Consider the following 19455-nt stretch of genomic DNA (forward strand, 5'->3'; position numbering starts at 1 on the left):
CAAGAGTAATAGCTAAATTTACAATGCAATTATTAAAACATAATAAAACGTAATACGCACAGATGAACGGTTAGCATTTTCTTTCTGCAATTAGTCATCGAACTAAATCCCGAGACTCGTAACCCCCCCTTTTTTTAATTATTATTATTATTATTTATTTATTTTGCTCTCACTAAATACCATTTTACTTTTAGGAAGTAATAAAAGGAAAGTGACGTTCAACAAGACATCGTACAGCGCGATGTTGCCACTAACAGTAGTTACACCGGCAGAATCAATGTGAATCAATAAAGAAAGGCGATAATAATAATAATCATCTACATCTACTAGTAGTAGTACTGACCTGCAAGTTTATAGCTATAATGTAAAAAACCTTATGAAACGTAATGCAATGTCGTAAATGGATCAGTATCCATTTCAAACATTGTATTACATTTTATGATTTTTAAGAAATGTTCTTTCTTTCTATCAATCAACAAAATTGTACCAAACTCAGTAAATTGCTCAGACAGATCAATGTCAATGTTCCTGATGACTGAGTTGTCCTTGTTATTTCTCACTTTCCATGTTGAACCAATTTATTTGAAATGTAGTTTTGGAGTTCAGAAGAGATGATAAAATGTGAAGAACATAAATGTCTATAAGTTGACCGGATATAAACAAACCTTATGCAAATATACTACTTATATACCTTTCTAATGTTTTATGTGACTACCATCATACCTGTGTAGTTGGTGTAGTAACTTGTTTCCCAGCAGCTGCTGCAAGTTCTGCGCTTTTATACCGTTCACGCTGTTCTATTTTCAGTGTTAGATACAAGGTTCGTATAGGGAAGTACACCGCTTGCGGGAATACACGACCAACCTGCAAGAACATTACAAGGTAAGTATAAATAATATACTGCCAACAAGTAAACAACAAAACATTGTGAATTTACTTTTATACTTTACTAGTAGTTCCGTCCGAGTCTTTGGTCCGCTGCCAGAAGAAGTACCGCATCATAAAGAGCGACACATCTAAACAGGCAAAGCCCAAAAAAGAGATCATTATTTTGCTGCGTATCCATGAACAAAATGAGAGTGGTTGTAGAACACGCATATGAACCAAATGCATGAAATTAGGTTATTAGGTGGGTAAACATGCGATTACCAAATACTAATGTTCAAGTCTAAATATGATCTCATCCTATTTTGAAATAATTGAATTGAAACAAAATCGTTTTTAAGTTGAAATTAAATGTCACTATAGGGGCCGCGGTAGCTCAATGGTGGAACGTTCACTTCTGGTGCATGGAGTTCTTGGTTCGATCCCAGCTCGTACCAAGTAAGCCTTGTGGTGGATAAACACCGTGTGCGTGGGTTTTCTCGGGATTGTCCTGTTTCTTCCCACTTTCTTCATTCCACCATTTCATTCATTTCTCATCATCACCGTCTCCTTTAGCCTAGCTGGCGTAACTGTAGGACGTAAAACTTAAAAGATTTAATTTCATTTTATTACATGTCACAACAGTCTTACGTTGGCAAATTATTTGCACAATTTAAGAACGATAGCGCAGGTACCGACATCTATTAGTGTGACTGTTTATTATTAGGGTTAGCGTTACGCTATGATGTTTATTGTTTATTATTGCGAGAGTCGCCACACAATAAACAGATTCAGTGCATGTTATGTGAAAAATAAATGGTAATACATCGATATTCAATGCGAAGTAGAACTGATCTACAAACGTATGTACCATGTTTACGAGTGAAAGTATATGACTTCGTACAGAAAGAAGACTGCCTTTTTATGATCAAGATTGTAGAAATGCCTTATGCATATTGGCTTAAAATGTTTATTTCTGTTTCATCCCTAAGTAGACTATATCCCTAAAACACGGAAACTCCTTAAAATAAAAATAATAGTAAGCCACCTTTGTATCACCATATATTTCATGGTGGTCTCTCTCTCTCTCTTTCTGAAGTAGGGACCTCATAACACTCTCCACCTCTTATTACATATTGGAGAACTCACGCTCAACTTTATCATAAAATAATAAACCTCAACTTTCTCATGCACATCTCATATATAAAAATGAATACTTGTGTGTTTATTTGTCTGGTATACAAATTCATACCCTTGACTTAGCAAAATTCAAAGTTATTTTATCGAAAAGATCGTAGGTTATGTAGAACTTTTTGGTTCGTATCCTAAGGGGGGAGAGGGGAAGAGAGGGCTTCAAAGGGAAAGAAGTAGTTTAAAAATTTATATATATATATATATATATATATATATATATATATATATATATATATATATATATATATATATATATATATATATTACGAATTTCTAATGTTAGGAAGACGAAACTCAGTACGTAGCCTCATTTCTAAAAACATGTTAACATACACATGTACGTTATAATCTGAAAAAAAAAATACTGTGAGGTAAGACACCGCTAAGGGTGACATGTAAAAAATTTTTGAAAAGGACAGATATTAGAGTCGAATCCATAATTTTCGGGGTCGTTGAGACGAATAATGATACTTCCGACGCCATTTAAGTCCAAGTTCTGCCCCCATCGACATGGGATGGAGGGTAAGAAGGAGTGAATAATAAAATATCCAAAATGACCGAAATTAGTGTTGAATCTATAGTTATCGGAGTCGCTAAGATGATTGTGTCAGTTCCAATGATATTTAAGCCTAAATCTAGTGAAGAATGTGCACGTCAGCTGGCGCGGTAATTGACAGGAGTAACGCTGAAGGTGCTGCTTCGTGTTATTTATTCTACTCGGCTCCTTTTTTTCTGACAATGATAATGCTCAAGGACTTGCTTATGGTTATTTATTCCACTCAGTTACTTATTTTCTGACAGTGGCAGCGATGTGCATGTTAGCTGGACCGAAATTGGCAAGGCAACGCCTTTCGTTATTCATTGTACTCAGTTCTTTATTTTATATTGAACATAACATTATGTTTCCCGTGTAACGCCTGGTATTTCAGCTAGTAAAAGAATATACATTCATATAGACATTCTAAATAGAGCTCTTCTCAAATTAATTTTTTATTTTATATTATTTCAAACACTATCACAAACTTTCCGTCGCTGGCTCTCTCTCACCAAACAAATAAATACACAAGCATCTCTCTTTTATTTTATCGGTGGTTAGTGTCTGTTTATAAACCCCTTACACCAGCAATACAATACTTTTAAATATATTACACTTCACACTCCCAACGATGTACATGAATCTTAAGACATCACCATTATCACCTTACCTGACTCAACAAATTCAAAATCAATTTGCCTTCTTTCCTAACTAAGCAGGTAAGTAATTGAGGTATCCAAGGTAACCACTGGATAGGCGGAACACCCACTGTGTACTTGTCCACTGCTTCAGCGAGGGAATTATTCTCATCGTCGTACGTCAAAAGCCACAATACCTGTCGGAAATAACAAAAACACAGAATTAAGACCACATATTTCTAATGTTAAGACTTTATTAAGATGATAAGTACAGGATTTTGTAAATACATTGCATGTTGTTGCATCACTGGGTATTACAAAAGAATTGAACTGTTACTATTAACTACTTGCATCGACTTTCGAAGTTATGGATATTGTAATTTAGAGCGACAGAATAATTAAAGGTAATTTTTCAGGATTTTGATTTTTTTTTAGTAAGATAATGTACGACATACTGCTACACGATAGATTTTATTTTTCAAAATATAGTGTTAGAAGTACCATAAACTACACATAAGCAAAATAACTTTAACATGCCAACTAATCGAGAGAATACTAAATTTTGAAGAAAAAAAATATGACTAGGTTAAGAATTGAACTTGGTCTCCTGCTTACTCATGCTTGATACCTGGCTTATTGAACATACCTTTCAAAATCCAACATAGTTTCATCTATACTGGAAAATAAAGTGTGGGAAAGTCGGCTATTCCCTTGTTTCAAAAAATACGTATGACTTTTTTTTTGCCAAAGTTTTTGAGAGAGCTGACATATGTAATTAAGTACGTTTTAAAATTCGTCTGTACTTTTCTTTCCCTAGGATAGGCACAACAGCAATTTTCTTGTCACTGACGGTGTTTGCTTTAAAAAAAAAAAAAAAAAAAAAACTTAAATTCGTGTAAATAACACACTTTTGAGTAAGTTAATTTACCTACCTTAGCCAGGTATTTCCTTGATTTGGATTCATTCTGATGTCGACATGCATGCAGGTAGCAAGTGATTGCAGAAACTCCCAAATTGATTGGATGAGTATCTCGAGTGAATATTTGCTCTAAGTAGTCACCCCAGAGAGCCCACGCCTTCACTAATGTGTCATGCATCTGTACTGCAGCAGAAAATGCCTTATTGGCATCTTCTGAACGTCCTTTAGAAAGAAAAGCAACAAAGTCAAGATTTGGATTTTATTTTTCACTAGCGTATGTTGTAAGAAAAAAGACTGTTTCTATCATTTTTAAAATTTTATATCGGCATATGTTATGCAAGTATCAATAAACAACAATAAGTTCCGATTTTTCTACCGATGATAGGTTCTGGTCGGCCAGTTGAAGCAGGTTTTAATTGCCTCAGATCACTCACCTTGTAATGTTCCTCATCAATCATCAATTATGGAGAGTCACTATAATTCTCAATTCTCCATACTATTAGTTCTAGTTTTTGTAACTCACATACTCCTCCTCCTTAATTAAAGTAGCGATTCAGATTTGAAAAATCTGTACTTCCATTGCGATTAAAACTTTAGATCCAGGCATCAGACATGCTTTAACTATTCACAATTTTAATGAAATTTAGAAAAAACAGATTCTAACTTTGATTTACACTTTTATGCAAAACTAAAGTTACGAAGGATGGGATCAATAATTAATGTGAGACCCGAATTAGTACTCGAGTTTTACCTAAAGCCGTGTAAAGTGGGTTCCTGTCACCACGGCATGGCGCGTCCTCAGGTTGCGGATCGAGGAGAAGGCCTCTAGATACAGAGGTTAGCTGCGAATATACTGAATAACCAGTCGCGGACAATCTACAGAAAATTTTTGTCCACGAGCTTTCACGTCGAAAATGGCCTGAAACAAGGAGATGCCTTGTTGCTATTATTGTTCAACTTTGTCTTGGAATACGCTATAAGTACGGGCACGAGTTTTTCACACTAAGAATTTGAAAATTTCGCGCTTCGTTTTTTATATTTCGCATTTTGTTGTATTTTCCAAATAAAGTTACGCATTTTGTAGCTCTTGTGGAAAAGATATTCCCTGACATTTTTACAATTGTTCCTTTTATTCATAGATCACTACAGAAATAAATCACTAATTACCTAAAAGCAAAATATACTGGATTTATTTCACTTGACATTGTAAATTTCACTTATAAAAAATTATATTTCTTTAATCAAATTGAAGGAAAATCAGTAACTAAATTTACTATGAGTAGAAAAGTGCGACGGTGATAGCTAACCCGCAACATGTTCTCTATAGCCGTGTCCGAAAAATGCACCGTTCATGCCACGTTCTACCGTTCCGTCAGCGGAAAACTGGCGTTTAAAAATTAATGAAAACGTATTTTTAAAATTTCGCGTATTGTTAGAAATTTCGCGCAAAACTGTCAATTCGCATTTTATCGCGCAATGAAAACCAATGAAAATAAGCATAGAATATCATAATACGTCAAGAAACTGAAAATTACTTAATTCTGAAGCATTTCGTTTTATCGCGCATTGCGAAAAACTCGTGTTTCTAGCTATAAGGAAAACCAAAGATAGCAACCAGGGCCTAGAGTTGAATGGCGTTCATCAGGTTATGGCGTAAGCTGATGATGTAAATTTAACAGGGGAACAATAGAAAGAAATGCAGATGTCTTATTAAACGCTCGCAGGGACATGGGTTTAGAAGTAAATGCGGAGAAAACTAAATACATGGAAGTGCGTCGGGACCGTAATACAGCAAATTATGGATGCGTTAAAATATTAAATAATACTTTTTATAAAGTGGATACTTTCAAATATGTAGGATCAATATTAACAGACGAAAATCATATTCACGAAGAAATTAAATGTCGACTAAAAGCAGGGAATTCGTGTTATTATTCAGTTGAAAATCTCTTGTCGTCGCGAATTCTGTCGAGGAATTTGAAGCTTAAAATATACAAAACGATAATCATGCCTGTTGTTCTGTATGGTTGTGAAATATGGTTGCTTACTCTGAGGGAAGAACATAGACTGAAAGTGTTTGAGAACAAGATCCTGAGACGAATTTTCGGGCCCAAGAGGAACGGGGATGGGGAATGGCAGAAACTTCACAATGAGGAACTGCATAATTTATATGGTTTGCCGAACATTGTTAGGGTCATCAAGTCTAGGAGGCTTAGGTGGACAGGGCATGTAGCTAGAGTGGAAGAAAGTAGAAACGCTTTCAAAGTCTTAACTTGAAGATCAATCGGAAAACGATCATTAGGGAGACCTAGGCGCAGATGGGAAGATAATATTAGGATGAATCTCGCAGAAACAGGTATACAAAATAGAAATGGATCCAGATGACTAAGGATAGAAGTCAATGGAGAGCTTTTGTGAACGCGGATTGAACCTCCGGGTTACAGGCCATAGAGTTAGTTAGTTAGTTTTATCTAAAGCGTTTTCTCTATAGAACTTTTGAGCCACAAACACCAAAAGTGAATGCGATGTAGCGTAAGGTTACGTCGGAGCCCTATGAAAGAAAATAAGGGGAGGGAGATCATACATCATTTTTGTTCTACCGAAGTTGCATTCGTTTATATTAATTTTATGAGGTATCTCATCAAGTCAAGTCTAACGATATCGTTCCCAGAATGCACATATCACAGGAAATGACTTGAAATTAATTTCTACTTATGGTATTTAAGCACTCGTATTGCTCTAATCAACTTAGTAAAATTACTTCGAGAGTTACACTTAGAATTATTTAGTGATTGAGGAGTTTGACTCACGTAACCTCCTTTCTCTGAGATTACATGAGACGAGACCTACTTGAAGCAGAATTCGAACCAGTACTCGAGTTTTTATTGACATTTGTGAATTTCACATACGCATTACAACTTCATATAAGACCCACAAGACTAAAGATATAGTTTTAAACTTTTTAGAGCATTTTTATACATTTTAGTCTAGCAATTCGCCAGTAGTCTAAAAAGGAGAAAAAGAAAAAAATCTCCCGAATTATACTTTAAAACTTAGCTTACAGTCAGGAGTTATTCGTTTGTCAGCGAATGAAGGCTATAGAAGTGAAACTAAAAGTGACTTTCTGTCGCAGAGATAGGGCCTATTTTTATATCAATTACTCACGAACAAATTTTGAGTATATGGTTGTATTCAGATCTCAATAAGATAAATATGATGTAATTAACGATTAAAGTCTGAGTTAGAATTGATAAAATAATGTTATGATTGGAGATACTGTAAACGCAAATTTTAAAGAAAACCGAGTCAGTAGAAATGGATGAAAACTGACTGCAAATTTTGACTCAAGCAAACAGTAAATTGAATAAAACAATGAAAATCATGAATAAGAGAAAATTTTCAATACCAGCTAAATTGCTTTCATATTGTACTGTAACATCTAACATCTGTACATGACTTACCAATCTGCGCAAGAAGCATTCCTTTAAGAGCATAGAATTCAGCTGTCATTTCCTTCGTAAAGAATTTAAGATTTGTTGATTCAATGACTTCCAAACCCTATAAAAAGGAAAGAAAGGCATCTTTAATTTAGGAAATATCATTAATCTCTCTCTCTATATATATAAAAGAAGTAGTGCTGAGTAGTAAGTTACTGACTGATTGATCAACACCCTGGCCAAACCGCTTAAGCTACAAACTTGAAAGTTTGGCAGTGGAGATGATTTGTAACGTAAGGCACTATTAAGGAAATATTTTTAAAAATTTGACGGAGAAGAGTACTGGTGGCAATTATTATAGTAAAATGTCCATATCTCCGAACCTCCAGACATGAAATTTGGTACATGGACTTCCCATTTAAAATAATTAGACACGTCTTTTAGTGTTTTTTGATATTATCCCCTAGAAAGAAAGAAAAAAAAGTTGTCATAATTGCTACAAGATGACTATCTCGAAATCCTTTAAGATTACATACGTGAAATCTGATATTTAGTTTTCATTTAAAATACTTAAAGACGTGTTTAGGCGTTTTTTTCATATTTAGTCTACAAGGGTTAAAAAAAAAAGAAGAACAATAAGAGGGTGGAGGTTGTAACTGTTGAAATAAGATGGCAGTATCTCCAAATTCCTTAAGGTTATAGATATGAAATTTGATATTTGGACTTTTCATTTAAAATAATCGGAGACATGTTTCAGTGTTTTTAAACACTTCCCTAAGAAAAGAAGAAAACAAACGGGGAGAAAGAAGTGGGTTGAAATTGTTATAATAGTATGGTCATATTACGAATTCCCGTTAAAATTAGGCATATTAGGGATATAAAACTTAGTATATTAACTCCTTATTCAGAACTAGTGGACATATATCACAGCTCTTTTCCGAAATTCTGCTTTTAACGAGAGAAGAGGGGATACAAAATTTACTTTTTTCTCAATATATAAAAATGACTTCGACGTTCTCAATATCATCATTAAGGAAAATATGGGGTGAACTATTTGAAATGAATCTTTGAATACAGTTACCTCTTGGATTTTTATACTTTACTTTGATTGAAATGCGTTTTCTAAGGGATAAAAGGGTTTAAATTCACGCAAGGAATAATGCCATAAACATATTTTTGTCATGCGAAGAACGGAAACAATGCTGAAATATGAGGTGTGAGGCCTAGGCCAAGCAAGTTTGGGAATCTGGAAGCGAAGTCCCCAACTAGCCGAAGGCTAGCATCAAACAAGTTTATTTTCCTAACGCATTATATATATATAAGTCGTAGCACGGTAAGAAAATCCGAGTTCAAAATTCGAACCTATCTACATCCTACATCCTAAAATACTGGAAGCTAAAATTTGAATATAATTCTTCTCCTTTTAATTTTCTACAACTGTTCTTCCATCTTCTGAATCATGGCCATCTCGTTAAATTTTAAGTATAGATTTGCTACATATTACACTATTATTTATAAGCACAAATGCATATAGCACTACAACAAAAGCTAACAGCCTGTTACTTAGTGTTATGACATGTATTACCTCTTGTAATTCATTTTTTCCTGTGATAACAGCCATCTGGAGGTAACACTTCACTTGCTGTCGAATCTTTTGGAAGCAATCAACCAATGGAACGCTGGGAATTGAATAGATTTTGGACAGAGAATCCAAGCATACACTTGTCAGACCATGTTTCCTCGCAATTTTGCCGAAATGGATTGTTGCCTGCAAAATAAGATGTATATAAAATGAAAAATATTTGTTTTGCTTCTACTTTCTATCAGTTATACTAAGTCAAGAGTATTTATAATACGAACCTTAAGAAACATGCACTCGTAATTCTGTTTCGATATCCCTTCCTCACAGGGTAACCCCTTTAATATGAATACACTCTCTTGAGTGTCTGTACTTTCGTTATGGAGATGTACTTACAAAGGAACTGTTCTTGTTGGATTTTTCGGCTCGAATTAACAACGATATTAATGAAATATTCATTCATAAAATACTATGTAAATTAACTGTTTTGAGAACTCAACAGATTAATGGAAAACAAAATGCAAATTGTACATTGTTTCTAAAGAGACATGAGCGAGAATCGGACAGTACTTATTGACGCAAATAGGTTTATTACGTATTATTCAATTCTCTCATGTAAGTTTCATTATTATCTTCAGACTTTAGTTTATATTTCATTTAGTTTACTCCCACAATGTATGGGTCTACCTAGAGAGACAAAAAAGTCTCTTGACTTCTCTCCAGAGAATTTCGACACTTCCACAGTTTTCCGTTCATCATTTCTGTACTTTTAGAGAACCTTCCTGTAATCTAGCACAACCAGTCTGCTGGAAGATTTTTACTCGGTTTTCCATACGTTATAGTTTCACTATAGTATAAGGTACTTATGTAACAGTTATAGACAAAAGCATTATGGAAAAGCTAAATAAAATGATCAAACTTTCAACCTGTCAAACTGTCTTTTAGGAAAAAGACGAAACGAAGAAGAGAAAAGGATTGCCAGGTTACAAATAGTGATTGCCATGTTAGAAGTATTACCAAGGTGAATGCCTAAATTACGTGTCCAGGTCAATATCACTAGGTACTAGAGAGAAGTAAAACTAAAACGAATGTTGAAGTGGGAGAGCAATTCTTTCACACGCACCTGCAGCTTTTTCTTTCTTATCATTTCTTTTTCTTCTACACTCTTTAGATAAGACGATACTCAAACTATTAATGGTGTTACTTATTATTTAATAATGGGTTTGTTCTTAACTGTCATATACCTTTTATTTTATTTCGATTTACATATTTCAGTGACGGTATTCCTTCGTTCTACGACATATATATGGTGTGTGTGTGTTTATGTTATTAATTTATTTTTAGAATAATGCTTCATCATTGCCTAACATGTTTATGCATAAAATTTTAGAGGACATGATACGTAACATATGAAAACCTGCTGTAAAATACAAATATATATATTACTAGAAGTATGGCAACTTACTTGTGTAGACGCATGAACTCCTAACATGCTGTGATTGCTGCTTTGATCATGTGAATCGTAATGCGAGGCTATGAATTGATAGTGGTGCTGCCTCCATGTGAAAATATCACTCCAATGACTTAAGTCATCAGCAATGACAGGCAATCGGTTTCTCCAGGTCTTCACTATAGCTTTCATGTCATGAAGTGAATTGCTACGACCATGAAGTAAACCTTGATGAATTTGTGCCGCTTCTTGAAGTTCCATTATCTATGAAAGTAAAAGAAATATTCATTCAAATACATAGTACTGTGGTACTTAATGGATGTATAAATATTTTTGAAACAAGTGATATGTAGACAAAAATGACAACTTCAATAACTAACTAGCCTTAATAATAAATTCAATAGTACTAATAAATTTTATCAGTGATTTATTAAAAAAAAAAAAAAAAAAAATAATAATATCTGAGTCCTCTTGGTATATAAAAATGTATAACTAACCTGCTGAGCTGCCTGTAATAAAGGGAGATGAATGTGAGACACAATATGAGGAAGCCTTCGCCATTCTCTCATACACAATCCACTTGCTGCTTCTACGTATTTTTCAACCATATTTAAGTGCTGCTCATCAGGATGGCAAATTGCTAAGAATCCACGATACAAATTTACCTACAAAAACAAATGAAAGTGTAAGTTTACATTAGACACCATTTATATTTTCGTACAATTTGCACAATAGCTTAACCTTCTATCTTGTGTATGACCAAAAGTTCTATATTAAATCCTGAACAACCGAACGGCTAGTCTGGTTACATGTTCAGGAGAAGCGCTATTGGCCTGCTGGACAAAATCATGGAACGCTGAACTAAAGAATAAACAAAGAAGGCCCGTCCTGAGTTGTAGTCCTAGGAGTTAAATTTGTAAAATGGTTAGTCAAAAGCTATCTAAAGTAAATATTCTCTTATAGAATTAGATGTATCTACGAAAAAATTAATTATCCTTTTTATTATTTACTTATCTATTTCATGGAAACAAGTATTGTCTAGAGACTAAATTTATTTAACCTGAATCTGTAAGGTTAAAGATATGAGAACTATATGTAGAGGTAACAGAAGTATAAAATTTTATTCTCTTTTAAAACCGTTTTCTCAATCGTTCACTAAGATTTAACCGTAAAGATATTTCATGGCATTCATTAAAATCTATGAATCTATGAAATGTTAGACGCCATGAGCCGATCCGGAAATAAAATTTGTTCTGCAGGACATCAAGCTATACATACACATTTTATTGCAGCGGCTGTATCCTGTAGATTACGAAAGACGCGACGAATGAAGTGAGTAGTGATGGAAGAAGAGTAATAATGACAGCAAGAGGGAGAACTCCGAGAAAACCAATACATACGATGTTGTCCGCTACGATCTAACACAATCTTGTTTCAAACCAAGGAGTTCGCACCAAAGATAAGCACGGTACCACCGTGCCCTCTCTGCTTACCCAATTGGGACTACGATGACTCGGGTCACATTAACATTACCACTGGACATTAGCATCATCTTCCTTATCCTGGAGTGCCTCATTCCAAACATAAATTTAATTGTTTTTATTGGGATATATCAGGCACGTAGCCAGGATTTCGTAAAGGAGGGGGTCCGTAACATCAAGTATTGTAGTCATCACACCAGTGGCTCGATTATTCTAAACTATTTTACTGGAACATATATTGGTTGGTTTAGCCAGGATTTCGTAATGAAGAGGGGGGGGGGGGGGTAACGTGAAATACTGAAAGCCCAGAGCTCGATCAATCTAAACTACTTTACTGTGAATATCTTGGTTTGTTAGGACAATAAAATGAGGATATGTCAGTATTTTAATAACAAACTATGAAGAAATCTCGAGTAAAAGTTTAAAAAAAAAGTATTGAAAAGGAGTTTACAATCTACGCTCCTTCCTCTGTTTATTCAAATATAACAATTTTCCCTTCATTATGACCTCAACTATTATAAAAAGCACATATTCACTATTATAAAAAGTACATATTCAATAATGTCTTGCAAAATATTTTACAATATTTGTGTTCCCTTCTCTGCTGAATCAAATATTAACAGAACTTTCTTTCCATATAACTTTTTTGTTTTCATTATTCCGTCAACTACTGTTTGCTCCAAATGACAGGTTAAAGGAGCAGTAGAAAACTGTTTCTGAAATAACATGTTTGATAGTGCAGAGAAGCAATGATGAAAAAGTATGATAAAAAATGTCTACGCTGTTACAGAATGTCACTATACTTTCAAAAGCTTGAAATTTCCCTGACTAGTAGCAGAAATTCTGAAAATTCCCTAACTTTTCTAGAAATTTCAAATTCCCTGACTTTTCCAGGATATCTCGCTCATTCGCCACCATGTACTGCATGTAATACAAATCTTCTCATAAGAAAGAGTAACCAAATGCTTGCTCTATCTTTTTATTTTTAACTCTGATTCTTCTTTTTTTCGTTTCTTTTTGTTTCATCCTTCCTTAATTTTTTCATTTCTGGTCTCGAAGGGGGGTCCGGACCCCCCCCCCCCTTGGCTACGTGCCTGGATATACGAGTGCTCCAAAAGACTGTAAATATACAGAATCGAAGAATGCCCCAATGTTGACGAAATTTATATTGGTTGAAATAATGCTTTATTTAAACTAAATGGCTCGTTTTATTTCCATTAAATACAATCTGGAAACTTTTACATACATAAGGTAAGAAAGAAAATTTCAAATTTTGGGTACTCGAGTGGAGTTGTATCAATGTTCTCAATAAATAATCACAGAAAAACTTTGATTATTAAAATTTCTTGCTTCAACTTGCTATGACACATAGAATAGATTATAGGTAAGTTTGTTGATTTGAAGTTCAGCACTGAGGCTTTGAGACGTGACCTACAGCTTAACATGAAATCCGAACTACATGAGGTCCCACTGGGAATCGAACCTGGATCTCCCGCGCCAGAAGCGTATATGCTAATCATATAGCCGCGAGAAAATTTAGAACACACTATAAAACAATTATTAGTTACAGTAATTCTGCATAATGTAAATAGTTTTCCAAAAATATTTTGGCAATTATATCATTGTATATCTTTTCTATACATGACGCAGTGTGGTTGAATCGTCGTACTTTACCAGTATACCTGATTACTTCATTATCTATTGAAACAAAACAACAATCTACAGATCACTAGTATTTTGTTTACTTTCCTTACTTTTTTTTTTTAAAGCAGAAGAAAGTTGCAGTGAATAATTGCGTGCATAGTTTGTTATGGGTTTAAATACTGGAATTGGAAAGTGATAATTCCGATTTCTTAATAACTTATTCCTAATGTTAATTATACATTACTTTACTGATGCAATGGAATCTGATTTAATAATAATAATAAAATACCTTCCAAGCCATTTCTTTAGGACAACTCTGCTCCACCTGCTGCAAAGCATCTTTCATTAATGTCCAATTGGGTACTCTCCAAGCACTTTCTAAAACTAAGAAAGGATTTCCACATCCTTTAGAGTTACCATATTCTAAAAGCAAATCCCACTGATTCAGTTCTTTTGAGCACCTGGAATGGAAATTCACAACATAATAAGCATAGCTTCTCTTTAAGATGAAATCACATGATGTATTTTATTAAACTGAAAGCACTTTACTTTTTTTTTTTCACTTCCTGTCATTTGATCTTTCATTCGATACTCTTTTCCTCTTTCTTTCCAAGAGAATAAACTGGACGATTAACAAAAAATATAAAACATCATCTTTTAACAAAGATAAAGACTGCTACATTCTGTTAAGAAAACAACCACTCACCTTAATATGTGCCCTGGAAATCCTAATTGAATGATCAATTTCCTAGTATGATTTCGGTATCCAATTCTCTTAGCACACACTAAGTAAAGACCTTTGACTTCACGAAGATTTTTACATGTTTTACATGTCTTAATCCCTTACCAAAGAAAATATAAAATTATCTTTTTTTTTTTTTTTTTTTTTTAACTGTTGCTGATCATATCTACACACATTAGTTTCAAAAATAGTAATAAAAACTTTATGAACCTGAAACTCTTCCTTTAGTACTTGACAGTCGGCAAGAGGATTGGTTCCCAAAATCAAAACAGTACATTAGTCCCATAGAATTCGCAGGGCATTCACCTTCTCTACCTTAACTCCATTTGATACCCCTTCAATTCTCCTGAATATTCGTATTATTCAATCATTTGCAATAACGAAGTGATTTTTGCCATTTGGTACGTTAATAGTTTCAAAAATGGGTGTTTTAGTAGTTTCAGCACCAGCTATTAAAAATGTTATCCAATTACTTTTCCTAGATTTAACAACTTCGAGATCAGTGTCCGATATTGCTACCTTTCTTACAATTTTACCTTTACACGTGGAATTCAAATTTGTCTGATTCTATCAATACATGAAAATTGAAAAGAAAGAAAGAAAAAAAAATAAATAAAACCTTACGTAGCTGAACAAAACTGATTCGACTGCTGAACTAACAATTACATTTTTACTTATGTTATGAAAATGTACGTGTTTGGAAGACATCGGAAAAAAGCCTTGTACTAACATTCCCGTCAAGTCTAAAAAATTTCATTCGAATTCTAACCAACCGATCTCGTTAAGTTGTCCTTAACCGTAGGAATTCCAAGATATTTTAGATAACACGTCATCCCAAGAGAAGGGGAGGGTGGCTAATCGGACTGACTTAGCAATTTTTTTTATATATATAATAAAGTTAAAAGTTTTATTTTTTAAAAATTTTGTTAGGCTATCAAAATATTTGTACTCTCCTACATAAAACACGTAAGATTTATTTCATTTTTTTCCACAAGAAGCTATAGTATTCTTAGCTGATACCGAGCTGACAAGAAAGTGTACAAAAACAGGCACACCTGTTGCCAATAGTACAGAATTGTTGCCTCGTTGGGTAGCGTGGTCAGATACATACTTCGTTTAATCGAAGACATGGGAGATAAAATTTGATATTTCGACCAGATAATAGTCGGGTACTTAAAATAAATTTCTTATGATCTTCAAATGAAATCGTCCCAGGTAGTCTCGGAGTGAGGGGTCTTCGGACCTACTATTCTTATTTTCTAAAATACTTATGAAATATTTTTTATATCACTATAGCAAACTATCTAACTAACAAATACCTAACCAGTAATTAAAAAAGAACTGGCTGATTAACATGTTGATTAAAAAAAATGTGAGTTCGAAGAGTCTCCCATTCTCCTCCCCCTCTTGGGATTCTTAGGATTAATAGCTTGGTAAGTCACAAGACAGGTTTCTGAAAATTCTCTATATTTAACCGAACCGTAAATAAATTAATTTTATAAAGTTTCATATATTAAAATTTTTATTAGTTTGTGTAATTATTGCTCCAGTCAAGACTGAAAGAGAAAACTTAATTACTTCGTACATATAATCGCATCTGCCTGGTGGGATAACGGTTAAACTCAGAATGGGCGGAATAGGAGCAGCCTTTTAGGTAACATATTCCGAAGATTACAAGATACGAAATACAATTGCACTTTTTCTCCCAAATGGAAGAGATCTAGTACAATAAATAGGTTTCGATTTGTTTCCTTGCTAAATTCCAAAGAAGTGTACACTTGTACTGTTACTAATAAGAACAATACACATTATAACAGTATCTCTTGTCGCCAAGTCATTAGTTTTTTTTTATATATATATATATATATTAAAGAATACATGCCTTTTAAATGAAATACAGACTTTCTTTTTTTTTTTTTAATTTTTGCCCACTCCAGATAGCAACTTCATCATTATTCTCACTTTTTGAAAGCACAAATAGATACTCTGAATAAAAAATAAAACAACGAATATATTAAGAACAAAAATGTTATTACCTGATCCAGTGCTTATCCCATAACGTGAATTCACTTTGCAAACTCACAGGCGACGGAGTTGAAGCATAATCTTGGCGAGCTTTAGACATAACCAGTTCGTAAGCACCTTGAGCTTGTTCAAAAAATCCTTGTTGCTCAAAAGCTATTGCAATGTTTGTTTCAGCATACTTTGCACGTTTTTGCCATAAACCTGACCACATGTCTTCTTCACATAACAGTGAGTACATGTCTGATAATGCATCGGAAATTTCCTGGAATACAAAATAAATACATAAAAAAGAACTGAATACTAATGGGGTAACCAGACTTCTAATTAATCCGTTAAACAAAATGACGATTGAATTAATTACTTAAATTTTCTGTAAATTTAAATTTAATCAAATAAATTTTCCGAAGTTAATTTTCAATTAATAATTGTTAAAAAAAATCATTAATGATTAAAAAATTAATCATTATTTTTTTTCTCAAAAGTATGTGAAATGGATATTCTGCGAGTATTTTTTTCCGACGAATTTCAAGTGCTTTATGAGGGTTTCCACAGCAGTAATTTGAGTAATTTGCACGTTTTCCAAAGGGAACATTTTGACTTCAATTTGTCTCGAAGTCTATGCTTATGTACGCTTGCTTCAAAGGAGGGCAAACCAATTGCTTTTAGTAGTTCTTCATTTGATGCATCAAAGAGGTTTCTCAAACAAGAATGGTAGTTATATCCTGTTATTGGTGACGGAGTGTTTCGAGGTTTACCACCTATCTCATTCTTTGCAGTGATGTGGTCATATTTTAAAAACTTCTTCACAATCTCAAACTACTATCTCTGTTTAAAGAACAGAATAGTGAATGTAATGTAAACTATGTTTTGAATCAACTACCATACAAATGTCCTTGTCACGTGATAAAATAATAAAATGATATAATAATAATAAGACTTTTCATATTTACTGATGTTGAAGGTGTCTATTATATTTTCAATACATAATTTTAATTGCTGTCGCTAAATATTCCTCCTTTGAGACTTTAATCATTAGAGCCCGGATTTCCATGCACAAACAAACCCCAAAATATGCATGCAAATATACACGAAAAATATAGAAAATATGCACTAAAATATGCATTTAAAAATTTAACATATCCACTGAAATATACACTAAGAAAATAAAATGTCAGTTTCTCACAAAAATACCTTACCTTAACGATCTCTTTTGCAATGAATTATTGGGGCCGCGGTGGCTCAGTGGTAGAGCGTTCACTTCTGGTGCATGGGATCGCGGGTTCAAAACCTGCTCCCGCCAAGTGAACCTTGTGGTGGACAAACACCGTGTGCGTGGGTTTCCTCGGGGTTCTCCCGTTTCCTCCCACTTTCTTTATTCCACCATTTCATTCATTTCTCATAATCACCGTCTCTTTAGCCTAACCGGCATAACCGTCGGACGTAAAACTCAAAAATTTCATTTCTTTTCAATGAATTATTAACATTTTTCTTAGGTTTTCTTCTGTCAACCATTTGCGTTTATCAGTAAGAATAGTTTTGTAGGTCGAAAAGTTTCTTTCCCTGGTACATGTATAAAAAAAAAAAAAAAAAGTCTTCCTGTGTTACGTTTTTTTCCATGCTTTCACAATTAAGTACATTTGCAATGGTACAAATTGTTTTGTACCCGGGATTTTTGCCAAATACTTTGCAAAGTTTATCTGACGCTATTTTCGCAAGGCAGTGAGTTGTTTCACTGGACAAAGTCTGCGATAATTCGCCCATCAAGGAGAGTGAATGTTGCAAAGCATTCTTGCGCGATTCTAATTGTCTGATAATTTTAGGTATTCTCGAGAAGTGGTTGTGTATGTACTTAATTTTGTTCTCAATATCACTTGTAGAAAAACATTTTTAAGATACATAAATAGTGGCTATATCATCGGGACTTAGAGAGTCTACAACTGTCTTCACTGATTTACGTTATCTCCATAATACGCCATAGTTTCTAGCCATGAGCTCTACTGGTTGAGAAGGTACTGGAAAATGTTTCGCAACTTCGCGAAAGATACATCGCGCACACGATCTTTCATAAATATTTTCTTTACATTTGATACAAGTGCGTTTACTGCTACATATTAGCATCTGATTGTTTCTATTACGCAATGAAGATCGTGTGCAGGACAAGTCAGGTGGACTAATAGGATACCACACTATCTTCTATTATTCTATAGAACATTTTATTCTACATCGGCGTTACAATATGAATCAGTTCACTTTAAATATAACCTACTTTCTTGTGATATACTCTCAAATATGCTAGTATGCATTAATAAAATTCGGAAATATGTAGTATCCTGCAAAGTTTACGAAATATGCATGCACATCGAAATTCACTCAAAATATGCACTTACAGGCACCAACACATGCGTCTCAAACGAATCCTTGCAAGTCCGTCGGAGAGAAGAAAACATTTTCCATACGTTTCTGCATGTTACTATAAACATGCATTTTGCATATAAATCTGGGCTGTATTAATAATTTTTATATCGGTGGTACTCTTCCTTTATCAGATAGTCAAAGAGAAGCAAATCAAGCTTATAAAAAACCTGTTATTGCTGTACTGTCCTTAAGCTGACAATTTCTGAAGTGACAAACTATAAATTTAGTATTTCGAATGATTCCTTATAGCACTCGGAAAACAAACTGCTGAGAATTATGCACGCCGGCCGCTGTGGATGGCATGCATAATTATTTTGTTCGGTAGACACAGATTATATACCCAGCAGGAATACTAAGAAAGAAGTGTCCAGAAACTAATTTCAAACTGCAGATCTCTTCTCCTGCAGTTTGTAACTGCTTAATATGTTTTATAAATAATACATACAGTATAGAATATCGAAAATTTAGTGTTTTTTAATTATTTTTTTTAAAGTTTAAAAATCTGTGGGCATAGTTTTGACGTCATAACTGA

General features: G+C 33.9%; 1 protein-coding gene across 4 annotated transcripts in view; it reads right to left on the minus strand.

Annotated features, from left to right (window-relative positions):
- The window catches only part of Nipped-A (Transcription-associated protein Nipped-A), a 207852-nt gene that overhangs the window by 37887 nt on the left and 150510 nt on the right, over positions 1-19455 (minus strand). For all 4 annotated transcript variants that reach the window (XM_081739846.1, XM_081739844.1, XM_081739845.1 and 1 more), the window contains exons 45-53: positions 16520-16770; positions 14031-14202; positions 11114-11281; positions 10632-10880; positions 9173-9355; positions 7612-7708; positions 4164-4372; positions 3264-3428; positions 724-864 (exon numbers count right to left, since the gene is read on the minus strand). In XM_081739846.1, the coding sequence (XP_081595972.1) occupies positions 724-864; positions 3264-3428; positions 4164-4372; positions 7612-7708; positions 9173-9355; positions 10632-10880; positions 11114-11281; positions 14031-14202; positions 16520-16770 (1635 nt within the window). The remainder of the gene's footprint in view (positions 1-723; positions 865-3263; positions 3429-4163; positions 4373-7611; positions 7709-9172; positions 9356-10631; positions 10881-11113; positions 11282-14030; positions 14203-16519; positions 16771-19455) is intronic.

The sequence above is a fragment of the Thermobia domestica genome, chromosome 15 (genome assembly GCF_964235325.1).
Source record: "Thermobia domestica chromosome 15, izTheDome1.hap1.1, whole genome shotgun sequence".
Lineage (NCBI taxonomy): Eukaryota > Metazoa > Arthropoda > Insecta > Zygentoma > Lepismatidae > Thermobia > Thermobia domestica.